This window comes from Opisthocomus hoazin, chromosome 2 (assembly GCF_030867145.1).
Source record: "Opisthocomus hoazin isolate bOpiHoa1 chromosome 2, bOpiHoa1.hap1, whole genome shotgun sequence".
NCBI classification, from domain to species: Eukaryota; Metazoa; Chordata; class Aves; order Opisthocomiformes; family Opisthocomidae; genus Opisthocomus; species Opisthocomus hoazin.
In genome coordinates this window covers 47,312,908-47,331,283 of record NC_134415.1, presented here as the reverse complement: position 1 = coordinate 47,331,283, position 18,376 = coordinate 47,312,908, and the positions used below count along the sequence as shown (strand labels likewise).

Below are 18,376 nucleotides of genomic sequence, written 5' to 3'. Positions count from 1 at the left end.
ACCTATGCTCTTGGGTTGAAAGTCACTGTCAGTCTACTAGACAGATAAAGCTTGAAAATGCACTTCCCATGATTACACAGTTCATTATTTAGCTTTGACACTTTCAGCTTGGACAAGAGAGTTTATGCCAATGCTTAGTCTGCCCAATACAGTCTTTCAGGTTCTTATGTGCTAATGACATGTACTGGTTAAACTGGCAACGCCGACAACAGTATCCTTAATAGAATTTTTCATTTGGAATTCTGAGACCCAAAGGTAAGAAGATAGGAAAATACCTGGTTACTTCAAGTTAAACAAAAGCTGGAGGATTAAAATGTTAAAAGCAACAAGTAATTGAAAGAAAAAGTACAGATTTTCATAAAAGTCACTTCTGCATATGAACAGCAACTGGGAATCCTATGCTCATCCAGATCACTGATGTGACTCATCAAGATGAGTAAGAGCCATTACTCTCAGAAAAATGACAGTTTGTCAGAGGTTAGCCTTAGGAGGGTGGGAACAGAACAAAACACCTTAACTTCCCTGCCACATTTGAAACTTAAGGTCCTAAACTCACTCTGGTAAGGTATTTGTCAGAGGTGAAAAAATAATATTACTGAAACACAAAAGCAAGATGAGATGAGTTATTACTAGAAGGATGAAGAAACAGAAGACATAGAATGTATATAATTTATTCATGCTTTTCTGAAAGAGTGGATGATGCACATGGTATACCTGTCCTACAGAGCCAGCTACAAAAGCAAAGCCTAAACTTGTAGAATGAAATGAATGTAAACTGGCAAGAGAGGGGGAGAGAAGCACACAGTAATGTTATGTAACTGTGTCATTTCACAGTGCATGTGCATAAAAAAGCCCTAAAAGAAGTGAGTTTTGAGGAAACATTTGAAAAAAAGGAAATGCTCAAGTTTTCTTAATGTTGCTACCAGCTGATAGGGCTTGCATACCACCAAGATGCTGTGGAGTCATAGATACAATAATGAACCTGTGTAATTTACTGATTTTCAGAAAAGAGTAGATTCATTTTAAACAAACTTCCAATTCAACTTAGATCTTTAAGTTTTGTTTGTTTTTTTCCTTTATAAAAACACAAGGCTAAAATTTATGTTTTAAGTCCAGTCTCTTCGTGCCAAAGTCTGGATAGCAGTATCTTAAGTGTCTAAATATACATGTACATAAATAGCATTATATATTGGAGATATTTTAGGTTTTAAACATGTCACACAACCCTTAGTTACTCCCCATGCCTTCAGTTCCTCCTGCCAGAAGATGGACTGTCCAGAGCTTAATCATGCTTTGTAAAGTATACTTTTGTGATGGTGAAATACCAGGAACAAACTTCACCCTTTGATCATAAGTTGGATCAGTTATGAGAGGGTAGGCACAAAAAGGAAAATAATGTTAGTAGGAAATGACAAAGAAGCAAAATTCCTCCTGTGAGCTGTTTCTTAATTTATACCATATCCTATCAGAAAGTAGCCAAGATTATGAAATATATATATACACACACACTAAATCTTACTTATGGGGCAGTATTTCTCCTTAAGACCCTGCTTACAAAAGGTAAGTTATGGGAATTTTAATTCTTTATCACTTTCTCCTAACTGAAAAATGGACCATTTATTTCTGTATTTGTACAGTACTGAGTTTAAAATAAGTCCTGGCCCTAATTAAAGCTTTGAAGTGATATAAGAGAAAGAACGGCCAAATAACACTTTTTACCTTATTGAAATGCTTCTAGAAATTCATATTAGGCCTTAAAACCTAATGGAAAGAAGTGCAGGGGATGAAGTTACTTTTGCAGTTTGAATGTTGACACAGGTTTGCAGATCAGGAAGCTCAGGAAGTGTGGGTTGGATGAGTGGACAGTGAGGTAGATCGAGAACTGGTTGAATGGCAGAACTCAGAGGGTTGTCATCAGCAGCACTGAGTCTAGTTGGAGGCTGGTAACTAGTGGTGTCCCCCAGGGGTCAGTACTGGGCCCAGTCTTGTTTAACTTCTTCATCAACGACCTGGATGAAGAGTTAGAATGTACCCTCAGCAAGTTTGCTGATGACACCACACTGGGAGGAGTGGTAGATACACCAGAAGGCTGTGCTGCCATTCAGCATGACCTGGACAGGCTGGAAAGTTGGGCAGAGAGGAACCTGATGAGGTTCAACAAGGCCAAGTGCAGGGTCCTGCACCTGGGGAGGAACAACCCCATGCATCTGTACAGGCTTGGGGCGGACCTGCTGGAGAGCATCTCTGTGGAGAGGGACCTGGGTGTCCTGGTGGACGACAGGTTGACCATGAGCCAGCAGTGTGCCCTGGCTGCCAAGAAGGCCAATGGCATTCTGGGGTGCATTAGGAAGAATGTGGCCAGCAGGTCGAGGGAGGTTCTCCTTCCCCTCTACACTGCCCTAGTGAGGCCCCATCTGGAGTACTGTGTCCAGTTCTGGGCTCCCCACTTCAAGAAAGATGAGGAGCTGCTGGAGAGTGTCCAGCAGAGGGCTACAAGGATGATGAGGGGACTGGAGCATCTCTCCTACGAGGAGAGGCTGAGGGAGCTGGGCTTGTTCAGCCTGAAGAAGAGAAGGCTGCGAGGGGACCTAATATATGCTTACAAATATCTCAAGGGCGGGTGTCAGGAGGATGGGGCCAAACTCTTTTCAGTGGTGCCCAGCGACAGGGCAAGGGGCAATGGGCACAAACTGAAGCATAAGAAGTTCCGTCTGAACATGAGGAAGAACTTCTTCCCTCTGAGGGTGACGGAGCCCTGGAACAGGCTGCCCAGGGAGGTTGTGGAGTCTACTTCTCTGGAGATATTCAAGACCCGCCTGGACGCGGTCCTGTGCAGCCTGCTGTAGGTGACCCTGCTTCGGCAGGAGGGTTGGACTAGATGACCCACAGAGGTCCGTTCCAACCCCTACCATTCTGTGATTCTATGATCTGCTTTATAGAAATCAGATCACAATCAAATACAAAAATCCTCAAAAAAACAAAAAAACCTTACAACTGAGTGCAAACTAGGCATTAAAAGATAATCTCCTAACCATGCCTTCCAGAATGAATCACCCTGCAAGTGTTCTGTGCAGGCCCCATCTTGTCTTTTGGTCTGAGGCATCATCATAGAAGAAGGATTTCAAAAGGCAGAAATCCTGCTTGGCTGCTTAAGTAGCACTAATAACACATTTGTTCCTGTTACTCACATATACCATCTCCATATGGAACAATGGCAAATTAGATAAATAAGAGCATTGGAACTACTAGCTGTGCGTGTGACAGCCCCATCACCGCACTGGTGCTAGTTCTGGGAGCATTCAGGGCATGATAATATGTCTTCTCTTAAAAAAAAGTGTAACATTGTGGATTTTATTATCATCTGCAACTAGCAAGCACAACACAGTAACAAAAAAACCCCATGAAAATAAGAACCAACCAAACAAAAAGCCAAAATAACCATTTGCATACTTCTCCCTTAATAATTTTGTTACATTGCTTAGAAAAGGCTGACTATGAATATAAGAATGACAGGATGGGCTCAGACAAAACGTTTGTGAGCCTGCCTCCAACAATAGCCAACTCCCACTTTAGGCATTAAAATACATTGATTTGCATGGGGAAAAAAGGACTTCACATTCAAATTGTCATTCTTTTCACTATATAGAGGGAACACATGCTATTTCAAATTTATATAGATTCCTATTTGTTAGCTTTTTTATTAGGCTAAAAAAATAACACTTTTGAGAGGAAGATTAAAATAAATAAAACATAAATACAACAAAGAACAGAGATCCTTGGGTGTAGTTCACATGAAATACCCTAACGTTCCAAATACTCCAGTTACTTGCATACCTGGTTTCCAGTTACTTAAATCCTTCAACATTTAAGAATTATTGTCTCGGACCGAATGTTTATTCCTGGAAAAAAAAAATTCCCGCTTTTTCATTTCCTGATTGGTTTCTTGACTTACAATGAACTAGCCAAAGAAATAATAATAAAAAAAGACTTTTTATGCACCTGCAGGAGAGACTGCTGCTGACAAAAGCTGTTTTAGTTTAAATTACACCCATGGTCAGTTTTATCAGATACAGTAGTTGCAGATCTCTTTGTATCTTCCCTTGACACCTCACACAGATTATGCAGCGTCTTTTCCTCTGGCTTCGGTAAGTTTAACCTTGTCATTCTCAGATGCGCTGAGAATGATGCACTGAGAATGCTCTTAACATTCTAGGTGAATGGTCCTATTATTCCTCCCAGCCTGTTCCTCTGTCCAAGAAGGTCCCCATTCTACATCTCCAGCTGCTCTGAAATGCTCAAATTTTTGCTGTCATGATCCCTCAGGGACTACTTCAATCCCATGTACCACACAGAACTGAAAAGTCTTTTGCCTCTAAGCAGACCGTGGTATCAGCATTTTTTGCTTTCTCCTACTGCCTGCAAATAACCACTTTCACACGTCCACCCAAGGTACTGCTGTTAGAAGACATGCCCCAAGCATATGTGCAATTCTTAAGTGTTGATCTCTTTTAAGTGTCTTCCCTCAATGTCTTTTTAACCTTACTGTCCTCAGAAACACTGAAAACAGCCAGGTTACTGCTTCATTATTCCTTTATATGCTACCTCTATTGAAAGTACTGCCCAGTTATACAGAACCATAAGTATGTGCGTGTTCCTGATTCAAGCCACATTTGTATCATGATTTGCTAGTCCACTGGTCCAGTATTAATGATTGTACAGCAATGGCTGTAGGTATGTAAGTAATAATATAAAATAATACTCAACAACTTATTACATCAAATATTGCTAAACAACTAGTATTAGATGCACCATGCCACACAAAAGGTGCCTTTTGCTCATAATCCTTCATCTCACTGTGGTCTTGTATCGATGTCGGGGGAAGAATCAAAGCAGGGCAAACATATACATAGTAGTATCCCAGCTTCTAACCTATTTCAGCATAAGGACATCCTGAATCAGATAATAGTTTCGGTATGTCTATCCATGATCTCTCCTCTGTATGTTGCCAGTGTCCCCTAGAATGCAAGGGAGTGTAAATTTTTAGCATCTGCAGCCTTCTTTGCAATCAGTTCCTCAGGTCTGGAAGCCTCCAGTGTGAAGAGCTGCCTCGTATTTAGATGGAAACCTTCTACCAACTTCATACAATGCCCCTTAGATATCGTAGTGGAAGAGACAATGAATCGCCAACCCTGACCACCCTTCCATGCCACACATAATTTTGCAGATTTCTATAATTTCCCCCTTTAGGCTCTTTTCAAGCCATAAGACAGGCATTTTTGACAGCTTAAGACAGCCAGCTCAACAGTTCTTCACCCAGAAGCTGTCTGAGGCCTTTGATGATCCTTGTTGCCCTTTTCTGACACTTTCCAGTTCTGCTAAATATTTTTGACCAGAACTGCACAGACTACTCAAGATGACAGCAAACCACAGCTCTATGCAGTAGCATACTGAGGTTCTGTGGTTGGCTTTCTGTTCACTTCCTAATAATTTCTAGTATTTTATTTGCTTTCTGACCACTGAACAATAAGTTAATGTTTTCACAGAGCTACTACATATAACCCCAAGATCTTTCTCCCAAGGAATAATAGTTAGCTTGGTCTTAAAGAAGGAAAATATTTTTCTTTCAGATTGAAAGTCCCACAAAAGCCTTAGGAATGTCTCTTAAATGACACTGTTATGCTAAGAAAGTGATTTATTATTATTATAATTCAAAAAGAGCAAAAAAATTAAAAATGGAGTGAAAAGTCTTTAATCTTTTTATGGAGGACTTTTTATCTAGGAAGACCAGCTACTGTTTTGATCAGTTTCCTATGCTTTTGTGCTTAAACAGGAATGTCTATTCAAGTGGCACGTGCATTATTATCTTAGAGAAAACATGAGCAGGGCTTCACGGTTCTCACTGAAGTTAATTTCTGAAATATGTTTACACACAGTCTTAAATTACTTTTCTGGGAACGTAGAGCTGTTTTACATTTAGCAAGGTTTAGCTTCACTAAGTGTCCTTAATAAAAGACAGTTTTGTAAAGATATAAACAACCATGTTAAAACATCCATATTAACTCGTTCTGAGAGCAAACGATTTGCAGCAACATTCTGATATGACAGCATTCTATACCCACTAGAAAGTCTGCATATTTATCAGAGCAGAAGTTTAGGCAGAAGACCACAAAGGACAGTTTGAAAGAATACGTGATGATACAACACCACTCACATTATTTTTATTTGTTTCTTCTTTGTTTCCCCCTCTCTCTGAAACATTCTCAAAGTAGTGGAATAACCATTCTCAAAAAGAAAGACCTATCACTGTTTTGAGAGAGATCTTGGTAAAACCCTGAACATGCCAGACGCTTAAATGCATGTAAGCAGAACGATACTTTCAAAGTCAATTGGCTTGAAATTATAGATATGTTCAAGTGCTCTCTTGGATTAGGACCTCATAGGCAATTTATAACCTTGGCTCCTACAGCTTACTGCATTTTTACTTCAAACCACTTTAGCTCAGCAGCCACACAATAACAACAAATGTTTTGAATTGTTATCTGCCCAGGAACAAAACCATTCTGCTCTATTTTTTCTAAGATAAAGATGGCAAATTGTAATTAAGAAAGGTAAGATCTTTCATACAGACCCTTCCCTACCTCTCTCTTGGAAGTGTACTTGTTTATACATTAAACTCAGATAGAATTTTTCACTTCTGCTCAACTGTGAGCCAGAATAGAGCTCAAGCAGCACAAGAGGGTAAAGGAAAAATAAAAGAGGGTATCCATACTACTAACAAAAAGCTATTTTCCTTAGATTGTTTATACAGCTCTTGGCAGTAGAAAGGCTCCAACAGAGCCAGGGCCAACGAAGTAACCACTGCTCAGAATTGCTCTGTGGAGCAACCTCTCTCTCCACTAACTACACAAGAACAAGCTCTCCATTAGCTGCCTAGGACAAAATGCTATGACTGCTCATCTATGCCATCTAAACCAGGTCTTAACACCCTGCTTTCCTATTTTAGTAAGTTTTGACGTCCAAGCTGCTCTCTGAAATTCAGTCCCTGAAAGACTGATACTGACAAGACTTGTACAATGTTCTTTACTTGTAGCCCATTCTTGTGTTGTGAATAGTCTGAATGAAGTTCATGGGATTATTTGTTGTGAAAGAAGTTAGAATGAATCTAAAACTTTGTTCAATCTGTCAAGATAACTTTGAGTACTGCACAGGAGTTCAGATGAAGAGAAGGTCCTAGAAACCTGTATATATTTGCTCTCAAAGCAGACTAGATGAAGTTAATAAGATTTTTAACATTTGAAGTCAGAATCAATATTTTCGTAAGATTTATTTAACAAGTCAGTTATATAAGTCTTCCGCATAAAAAATTCTGCAAAAGATGAATAATGAGGAACACCAGGCATATTCTTTGACATACTGAAAACAACTTAAAATGTTCTCAGAAAAAACAGAATCCAAGAGAAAAAGACACATAGAAATGTTCCTTCAATACCTTCAATGACTAGTAACAGTGACCACTTTCAAGCACGCAATTGAGGTTAAAGAATATATTGCAATCATCAGATGGGTCACCTACAGAAGGAAAGTAGGGTCAATCTGTAAACCCCCTCTGAGTAGTGTCACGGACATTTATTGGCAAGTCAAACCATGATGACAAGGTAAGAACCGGATGACAAGGTTTGCATTATTTTTTGTTTGAAAAGGAGACTTTAAATAAAAAACTCAAATGAAATACAGTATTTTTTCCACAACATTTCTGGAGGAAAAGAATTTGCTTTGAGAGATACAAAATGAAAATTTTTCAGGTTGCTAGATCAGAGGAAAAAAAAAAAAGTCTTTTATAGACTTCTCCATGCTGGGAAGCCTACCTTTTCTTTTGTTTCGATAGCTCTCAAGAAAGATAAAGCCTGACGAGAAACCTCCCCTTGCATTTCTATGGCTTGAAATTGTTTTCTCTGAAATGTAGGCTGATTGCACCATTAGGAATGTAAGCCTTTGTGTAAAAATATATATTTGAAGATAACACTATGTGCACCCTGCAAACCTAAAAAGCAGACAAATCACAAAAGACATATAAACAAAAAAATCAGAAAGAGCCATACTGAATTTATTCCTTTGAGGCACACTAGAAATTTCTATGTTGTGCCAATTAATGTCTCATAAATCATTACAATATATTCTTAGAACATGATATTAAAAAAACCCCAAACAAAACAGTAAAAGCTCATTTTACTAATCAGAACCCTCTGTATATGGCAACTGATAATAAAACTGTGATGCAATTAAATTTGCCCTAGAACAATTCTTGAACTCTCAATGTTTATTTTGCTTCTTTTAAAAAACAAGCCTGTTACTTCCATCATTAAAAATCTCAGGCCATTATATGACACATTTTTTTTGCTTTTCCAAAAATAAATAATATTTTTCCTTTTAAAAAAAATCTTATGTGATAATAAAACACAGCATCACTTTTAATAATGAAACAATAATTGTTGATGTGACTAAAATTCTCGAAGTGTTCAATTCCTTGAAGAAATCTGTAAGTAAAAGTGTATAGTTACAGAAATTTTGGTGGCCATCTAGCTGTTTACTCACCCATTTCCTGTCTGGTACTGCAGATTCCTGTCCCATATTTTTGTAACTCTATGGTCACAGTTTTCAAAGCATTAACATCCGTTTCTGCAAAGCCGAGGTAGTTATAAGAACCCATATTGATTACATTCTTGATAGTCCTTCCTGTAAACCTACAATTAAAGTAAATTTTAAAGTACAGCACAACTTTCCCTCCAACCCCAAACAAAAAGCAAAGAAAAAACCCCAAAAATTTCCCACCAAATTTTGTTCCACTGTCAAATTCCTATTTGGGAATTTACAATCCTCATACTCTAACGTCCCAAAAGTTTTTCCAGTCTTTCTCTTCCCGTGACTAAATACTGTTTCTTGTTCAGAATGTTTTCCAAATGCCAAGCTGTGGATGGCAATAGACTGGTATTAGGTGAAAGGATGCTTTTATGGATTTAAATAAACAAACAAACCTAGGACTTTATTTAAGGAACAACTTACAGACACTACTTTTTCCAGCAAATTGTCAACAGTTTCCACAAAGTCATCAGTGTTCACACACGTGGAGATATTAAACATGAGGAAAAATTTTGTGGGAACCACGGTGATACATTCTTAATAAGCTGAAGTATAGTGAATGTACATGTTGTCTATGTGGTGAATTTCCATATCTGTTTAATTCAGTAACAGCTGTGATACACTGAAATCTACAAGCTGTGAACTGCTTATAATCCACCGCCAAAGATTCTCTTACACAAGTAAGAAGCCACATTTATGCAATGCAAGAAATTATGATTTAAATCCTGACCAAGGGATACAATTTTTGTTGTAATCTTCTCACTAAAGGTCTGTTGTTATAAATGAAGCGTAAGCAGTCTTATTTATGCTGACACAGCCAAACAAAACCCTTCTGCAGTAGAGTTCAGTCCCTTCCATACTGCATTTCCAAACAATATTCAGAAGAAAAGGGACAGATTGTCAGCACAGTACTGATTTCAGAAAAAAATACTCTAATGTATATTAGTCGAGGATCTAGGTATGAGGGGCTAAATGCAACATTCTGTGCTTTGCAGTTGTATCAGGAGCAGTCTTATTTATGCTGACACAGCCAAACAAAACCCTTCTGCAGTAGAGTTCAGTCCCTTCCATACTGCATTTCCAAACAATATTCAGAAGAAAAGGGACAGATTGTCAGCACAGTACTGATTTCAGAAAAAAATACTCTAATGTATATTAGTCGAGGATCTAGGTATGAGGGGCTAAATGCAACATTCTGTGCTTTGCAGTTGTATCAGGAGTATTCTTATGAAGCTGATAGCTGCAGAGTGTAAGCTGACTCACCTAAACGTCCAGTTGTAATCATCTGTGACGCGTTCCATGAGGTCAAACTGTGGCCCTGGGACACTGCAAATTGGACGATTCCAGTTATCCCGTATTCTCATATAGAGGTTTCTGGTGTAAAAGTTCTCAAAATCTTGATAAAGTGGCACAAAATCCTGGTTTGAAAATATGCACAGGGTTATATTGCTAGGAAAATGTCTGCTTCTACACCCAAGTGATTCCCATTAAAAAGGAAAAACTAATTCATTAGTAAACAGAGACCTATAACAGCCACATGTTCCTACGTCACAAACAACTCCAATCAGCAAATATCATACTTTCATTCCCATGAAATACAGTGGTGGCTTTTTTAGGGTGTGGGTTTTTCTTTTTTTTCAACAGTCAACAAGTTGGCCTAATTCTCCAGTTCAATATTTGGGAAGCTGGAAATGGAGGAGCTCATGATTCTTTCACTTGGAGAAACCAAATGCTTCAAATTGAGCATTTTGCAGTGTATGGAGCAGATTGCAAAACTAGGATAAACAACTCACTACATTTCACGAAACGCTACATACATTAGATTAAAGCTAGTTCAACGCAATTTATCTGGGCATCATTGGCCTAGACTGGACACGCAAACAGCCAGTGCAGACAACTAGTTTGGCTGACAATTAATTTGTATCTATAGATTTTTCTTGGAAATGAAATGAAAAGAAAGGTATGAAATCTAAACAAAATTTTATATGAAACAGCAATATAGCCATATTAGACACTGGATACAATAAACTGATAAAATAACATGGCATGTAGTTACCTATGTGGGAGACTGGAAAATGAAATGAACACATAATCCATGGTGGATGGCAAAAAGGTTTAACTGGCATGTCTGGAGCCAAAACAGCTCAACAAATGGCCAAATAATTAATTGAATTGAAAAGAATATTGCATGAGAATGCTGATAAAAAATTGCACCATGATATTTCATTAAGCAGCGCATGCATCTTTGAAAAGCCAAAACAGGAAGCAAATTCGGAAATTTTATTTGTAAGATGAACAGTAACACTATTTGCACTTTTGCTCCCTTATGTCAGGCATTATTGTAAATGATGGCTCAAACTGCACAGAGAAGGAAGAGTGACAAAAAAAAATATAAACAAAATTAAAAGGCAATTGGGCTTGCTGAGATGCAAGTTTCACTTGGAACTATGTGTGATGAAAAAATCTCTAAGTCGGGACTCATAAGAATTTGGGCTATGTTCACCTTGAGCTGGAAAATGATTCCTGAGTGCTTTGTGACCAGCAGTTCAGCAAACCTAAGTCAGCAATTACACAGAAGTTAGTACTCCCTATCACTATGAAGGACAAAGTAATACAGCGAGATGGGACAAACTAAAATTGGGGCTTTAGAGATTTGGAGAGAAGATACAACAAGTAGCTTCAATAAGTAATTTCTGAGATTTATTTTTCTGTGGATTGGCCAAATACACTGAGATTGTATTTTGCTGACAGTATTCTGACAGTCTTAGAACAAGCTGAACATCTCTCTGGGTGAAAGTCACGATTTTACCTATATATATATGTACATATTCATACATGTGCTTAACTATACTGCAATGTGTGTCATTCCTCTCATCCTTATGCAATGTTCTCTCTAAGATGAAAGTTATATGTCTTGTTACTTCAGTAGGTTGTTGTACATAACTTGCAAGCACGGGAGAACTCAGCTCTGGATACACAGCATCTTTTTTATACATACTTTTTGTTGTTTTCTCTCTGCAGCAATGTTACGTTTTTCTAGTCCCCAGGCTCTCATAAAATCTCGCAGGTAGCCAAATACTGTTCCCACTCCAAAACCCAGGAAAGTAAGAACAGCAACATACATTGGTGCCTGTTCAAAGTGCTCAATAAACGTTTTTTTGTAGAGAGTTCCATTTGATATGCCATTCTTCTGAAAATATAGAACAGAAAATTATGATTAGTGCATTTCATCTCATCAAAGCTTAGACTTCAGACCTCAAGGCAAATCTTTTTCTCTAATATGCCACAAATTAGGAGATACATTTAGACTTTACACAGTATCAGCTGATGCAACCTATACCTGAAGAGGAGGACCTTTAACACTGCATTTACTACTGACCACTACAAATATCTTCCATTTTCTCTCCTCTCCACCAATGCCCTCAATTGCAGGTGTCTTCGACACCACTCCCTTCTCTATTTTGAAACCTGTGAAACTTATGAAAGATTGGCCATGTATTATTGTGTAATTGGACAATTATTTCAGAGGTGATTAAATGGAAACCACAATACTCTGTTCTGGCAAGACAGAGCTATAAAAAGGGAAGGGCAGCATTAAAAACTCACCTACACTGCATCTGACTCTGCTTCTGGAAGTCTTGTGTAACACATTGCAGCAAGTAACTGATATAAAACAAATCCTGTCTAAAATAGGGCACCTTTACCATGATGTTCTTCTGATCTGAGGAAGTATCCATACCAGCTATGATCTTAGCCTTCTATTTCTGTTCTGATTTCACAAATGCTTTTTATTCTATTTTCAGTGACCTTTTCTACACTTCTAAGGGTAATTAAAAAAAAAAGAAGAAAAAAAGGAGAGACACACAGACACCCTGCTTGTTAGAACTGGTGACTCTATTGTGAGCAACTTTTAGAAATTTACAATCATATGTGGACAAAATATTTCTCACATAGTGAAAGATAAAGTAAGTATTTCATCAAGGATCAAGCTCAGTTATATTACCTTCCATTTGCCATGGGCTAAAAGCATACTTATGGTTATCTATGGCAATTCAATTGATGTTGTAGCTTGTCAAGCTGTAATGAGGTGATAATGCCCTCTGAACCCAGAGAAGAGAATTAACATGATGATTCTGTTTGTCGTTTTTGTTAAGAAACACTTTGTTGTTATAAATCCTATTGGCAAAGGAACAAGGAGGCTCATCTTAGGCTCCTGCATTGCAAAACTCTTCTTCCACAATAAAACTCTTCTGTTGCAGAACTCTTATTTCAGCTGCTGTTATTGTATGCAGTCAGTATGACACACATATTTCAAGACACAACCACTGTCACCCACAATCCTTAATACGTCCAGCTAGTAGTAAAAGGCATCAATAGTAGTAAAGTACTAAGAACGTGGAGTCAGACTGTGACTCCAGTCTATGAATGATGAAAACCAAATGTCTTCAAGTAGCCCAAGGTTAGTAGAAAGCTGGGACAACAAATTTAAAAAAATATGGTTACATCTTGTCTAAAAACTGAAGTGAGGAAAACAAAGAGCATTTCATCCATCCTTAGAGGCCCACAAAAAAGTAGAGAAAAAGTCTCAGGACTGGAACATTCAAAACAAGTGGATTTGCTGCTTCTGGAGAGCAGTAATGTGGATGTTTTTGTTCAGCACTTCAAACCCAAGCACTGGGGTATGGGTGACTTACTGAACATCATGAGGAAGTTCAACAATTTCAGCCAGTCTAAACAGTCAGTGGATGAATGGTTAATTGCCATTTTGTGGTATACTACTTTTGACTTTTTACATGTTATCATAAAGTTTTATTTGAGAAGAAAGAGGTGGAGTTGGGACTGTGCATTTAAAGCACCTAGATAGTGAAGACAGGTGTAATTAAGCTGCCACTGGCACCAAAATCAAATACAGCAGATCCTCTACAAATGTCAGAAATGATTCAGAGATTGCTAGTGGCACTAGTTATACACTGGGTGCTCTGCTGAATTGTACACTCACATGTATATGGTTATCAGTAATAACATCTTCTAGGTCCATACCTCAACTGTAGCAATCCAAAGTAGCACATGATTAGGCAAAGATTCTAAAAACAAAAATAAAGAATCACACTTTCCTCAGTATATTCTCCCAGCTTCCAGCAACTGCTGGCTTTGAGGTTTAATGAGCCTGAGATTATGTTATCACATTTAATAGTCATCAGGGGATACAGATGAATTTGTTCATCATGTTTTGAACCCAAAAATACTGTGGAAATGAATTGTGAATTTTGATAATTGATTTAATCTGTTTAAAAATATTTTATTTTCTTATTATAAATTTGCCTGATTACTTCATTTGACAATTTACTTTGACCATTGTTGTCTGTTCAGCTTTCCTACTCAGCCAATTAAACAACTCCTAATTTTCTGTACTTAAATAACTTCTACCTCTCCACTTGTCTCTTCCCAAGCCGAAGAACCTTTATCTATTTAATTCTAGTCTAGTCTAGTGTCCTTACACAGATTTAAAAAATAATAATAATTTAAAAATCTGTATTTTAATGCTCAAATTTCTCTTCTCTCTGCAAAGTTCAGTAATACCTTTCTGAGATGCAGAGGAAGGGGATTAAAATTGCATACAGCACTTTAAGGCATAGTATGGATTTATACATCTGCAAATGATGCTTTGTCTTGTTTTCTGTTGATTTTTAAAGTTTATTAATATTCTATTTGCCTTCTTGCCACAGTGGAGTTTCAGAAATATTTCTTAGGATTACAATATATCCTTCCTCAGTTGCAATAAATACCTAATTTGGAGCACACTGGTATTTGTGCATTCTTAGGATCACTTCCCCCTCCAAATCATTCATTGCTTTTTATTTAGTGACCTGCAATTTTGTCTACTGTTTTATCAGCATTGCACACTACCAGCAAGAATTTTCTGCAGTGTTTGTTGTCCAGAGCTAATTTTTCACTACCCTGAAGAATTTGGTATTGTCAACACACACCTATTTTTCCTCACTCCTTTTTCCAGACCATTGCTGACAAAAGTGAGAGAGCACAGGTCCAGTAAGAGATCCCTGGTGGACTCGATTCCCTGCATCTCCCTGGTCTCCTTTCAAAAATCGTATCTTATTTGTAGCCCCCCATTTTTCTGGCAAAAAGGCCTACTTAAGCAGCAGCCCAGATTTTCTTAGCAATTTTATGTTCGGCTTCCTTTAAAAATCTTAAGTAAATACCCTTTGTGATATGCTAATCCTTATTTTATTGGCATGTTTTAAAAATTCTGCTGGAATTCCAAATCAAAATAGTTTCTCAGTAGTCTGCCGCAGAGTAAGTATACTTTCCAGGTGCAAATATGAGGAATCTATGAATGGAATGTAAAGGCACCCAACGCAGAAAGGCCACAGTTGAAATTCAGAATGAATGGATGGTTGCTTTGCCATGGACTTTGACAAATTTAGGATTTCATCGACTTCTTGGAAACCAAAAGCACAATCAGTATATGCAACTTCTGTATCTTGAGTCTCTGCTTAGCTTATTAGACCTGTTTTTACCTTCTTGATACCAAAGGCCACATTGGTAGCTCAGCCTTACAACTCTGTAGCACATAGTTATAGAGAACCCATATCAACAGATTTGGCAGCACAGAATCACAGAATCACAGAATAATAGGGGTTGGAAGGGACCTCTGTGGGTCATCTAGTCCAACCCCCCTGCCGAAGCAGGGTCACCTACAGTAGGCTGCACAGGATCTTGTCCAGGCGGGTCTTGAATATCTCCAGAGAAGGAGACTCCACAACCTCCCTGGGCAGCCTGTTCCAGTGCTCCGTCACCCTCAGAGGGAAGAAGTTCTTCCTCATGTTCAGACGGAACTTCCTGTGCCTCAGTTTGTGCCCAGCCTTAAACCACAGCGGCAAATTGGTTTCCAGTAAGACACTCACAGCAAGAGAATTCCTGGGCAAAATTTTGATGCAAAGGAAGTCAACAGGAGTGATGCCAATGCAGTGAAGTCAGCTTTAAGTGCAATAGCTCTTAGATCTCCATATGCTGTAGTTACCCAAAGTATTTTGAAACTCTTCCCTAATGAAGAACCCCCCTCCTAAATGCTTTGAGTTTTACAATGGAGAAATTACCACTAACAACAAATCTAAGAGTGTTATTAGAATGGACATCAGTATAAAATACGGAATATAATGGACACACACTCGTAATCAAAATACCTTGCTCTAATAATAATGTAAACTAATCTTGAAGTCTATTAAGCACACTCTTGGCAACACCTTTACAAGGAATAGTTACAATACATGATATTTGCATGAACAAAGAAAAATAAAAGAGCAAGAGCATGAATAACACTTAAATATTTGTTCATACTACCCTTAAAGTGAGGACAGAATTTTTTATTGCATTTAAGTCCTGCAGCCTCTGGAATAGCACTAATCTGGCATAAGACAGATTTGAATCAAGGGAAGAGCTAAGAAATGAACACCATAGAGGTAGTGTCACAGTACTAAACCTTTGTGCTGGACCTGATTAAGTTAACAGCAGAGGTAACCACTTACGTTGGTGTAAGTTAGGAGTAAACCTGCGTGAGTGGAGCTGTGTCAAGGAAACTGAGACTGAAGAACTAGTGCTTTCATGCAAGTCTGTTCTGTAGAGACAGCATAAAATCTAAAGTAATCCAGAAATTGCAGTCTGCTTTTTGAAACCTCTCCTTAATTAAATATTTTTAGAGCTATTATGGCCGCTCTCAATACAGCAACGGTAAATGCAGAGAGCTGTATCCTTGAAATAAAACTACTGGGAGAATAATAAAATCTTTGTCTTTAAATATAAGTACACCATTAGGAATAAAATCTGATCCAGAAGTGGATGAAACTTTATTTTACTCACCCTCAGTTTAAGAACATTTAATCTGTTTCTGGATCAGGTTATATCATGTTGTTGCATACAACCTATTAAAAATGCAACGCAAGTTGACTGATCTACATAAAGCTTCCAAGAGAGATATGTATATGAAGCGATAGGTGTTGAAAACTGTGAACCAAGTGATAGCCACGTTTGCTCAATATCTGCCGGATTTCAAGATGACATTGAAATCTTGAGCAAATTAGGACAGTGCATTGCTACAGCTAAAAACTGGTGGGAGAACAGACTGATAATCACTGATGCAACATCTGATTGCTTGCAGACCGTTTGGTTCTAAACAGACATTTCCTCCCTAACATTAGAAGAAAAGCATTTGGGATGAGACCTAAATGTAAGTGATTTTAGATGTCCTAGGATGTGTGAGACAGCCTCATGGAGACGACAGGATCTGTAGAGGCCCATACCCTTGCTGGAGCAGAAGCTGAAGATGGAGTACTACAAGGTTCCATTTGAGCAGTGAGAAGTGTATGGTCCAGCTGAATCCCACTCAGAGCTTGCCACTGGATAGTCACAGTTTGAAGTGGCTGGTGTGCAGTTCTGTCCCCTATGGATTATTGTCACCAGAAGGCTGGGTCTCAAAGAATAAAACTGTCAGGTTCTATGCAAACCTGCCGGGTTGACTGCCATAATTATTATGTTTTCCTCAAAACATCATACCTAGGCATCCATTAGACACCTGGGGATTCTTAATGATTTTATACAGTCCTCAGGAAAAGAAAAAAGGCAACCGAAATGAAGAAAATCAGATGTTTCCTACAATGAACACTACTGACATAAATTGAGATTACTTCTCAAATCTCTTCAGTTACTGGTGCAAAATGAAGGTTGCAGCCTTTTGCAATGTGACAAAGCCACAAGAAAGTATAATCTTCACACAACACAAACTATAAATAACACTCAAGCCAAAAAAACATTACTTCTTATTCTTATGTGACTGCAGAATCATTGTTTAGACTGATTATTAATTTCTGCTGAAGTTTCAAGAAAAAATCTACACCTGGTAGTAAGGCAATCGAAAGGACAGAGTAAAATTTCCAAGACTGTCCAGAAGGTTTAGGAAATACAAGACACCTTCAGAATAAGTTAGGAAACCATGTACTACTGAACTTGCCAGCAGTTTAGAATTTAACAACTCAGGAACTCTGAGAAATTTCTTCCCTGTAAACGGTATTAACTGCTGCTTGCTCTGTTCTGCTACTTGAAATTTGTACAAAAGTTGGGTCCTTTCACCATACTTTTCAGAAGCACCAGGAAATGGCTTTTGATTTGTTAATCAACTGTAATCTAATGACTGACTAAAAACTTGCAGCCTTTCTGTACAAATTCATGACAGCATACTACATGTAAATACCAGCAAAGGTATGAAAAGACAGGATCCTCAACTTCCAGACTTGCATCATTTTTTCAGTCGAGCACAAGTGAAACTCCAACATATTCATCTTGTAATAAATTCTTTCAGAACCAAATTAAGTCCTGCAATGCTGACTATGACACTAATACTATGCATATACAGATGTGAATGACAAGCACATTAGAAATACACTGTTAAACAAAAGCTGTTGTTATATAATTAGGAAAACAATACCCTACTAATTTTCAGACTGACATTATACTCTGATGCTAAAGTGATACTTTTGGCTGCAACATAGGAGGCTGGAAGGATGCAGAAGACTTAGTCATAAATAATGTTTAGGAAGAAAAGAAGTTGGTAAAAGTCTAAAGTCAGCAGAGGCAAAAGGTCCAAATTAGAACAAAGATGAACTTGGAAGGTGCACTTTTCATTGTCTTAGGTTTGTAAGGTTTTATGCAGGTATTTATATTCATTCAA

The 18,376-nt window shown here is 38.0% G+C and overlaps 1 protein-coding gene across 3 annotated transcripts in view; it reads right to left on the bottom strand.

Moving 5' to 3' along the window:
* Positions 1–18,376, bottom strand: part of SPTLC3 (serine palmitoyltransferase long chain base subunit 3) — a 122,791-nt gene that overhangs the window by 49,318 nt on the left and 55,097 nt on the right. For all 3 annotated transcript variants that reach the window (XM_075446257.1, XM_075446274.1, XM_075446264.1), the window contains 3 exons: positions 11,636–11,827; positions 9,901–10,055; positions 8,593–8,741 (listed from right to left, as the gene is read on the bottom strand). In XM_075446257.1, coding sequence (XP_075302372.1) covers positions 8,593–8,741; positions 9,901–10,055; positions 11,636–11,827 — 496 coding nt within the window. The remainder of the gene's footprint in view (positions 1–8,592; positions 8,742–9,900; positions 10,056–11,635; positions 11,828–18,376) is intronic.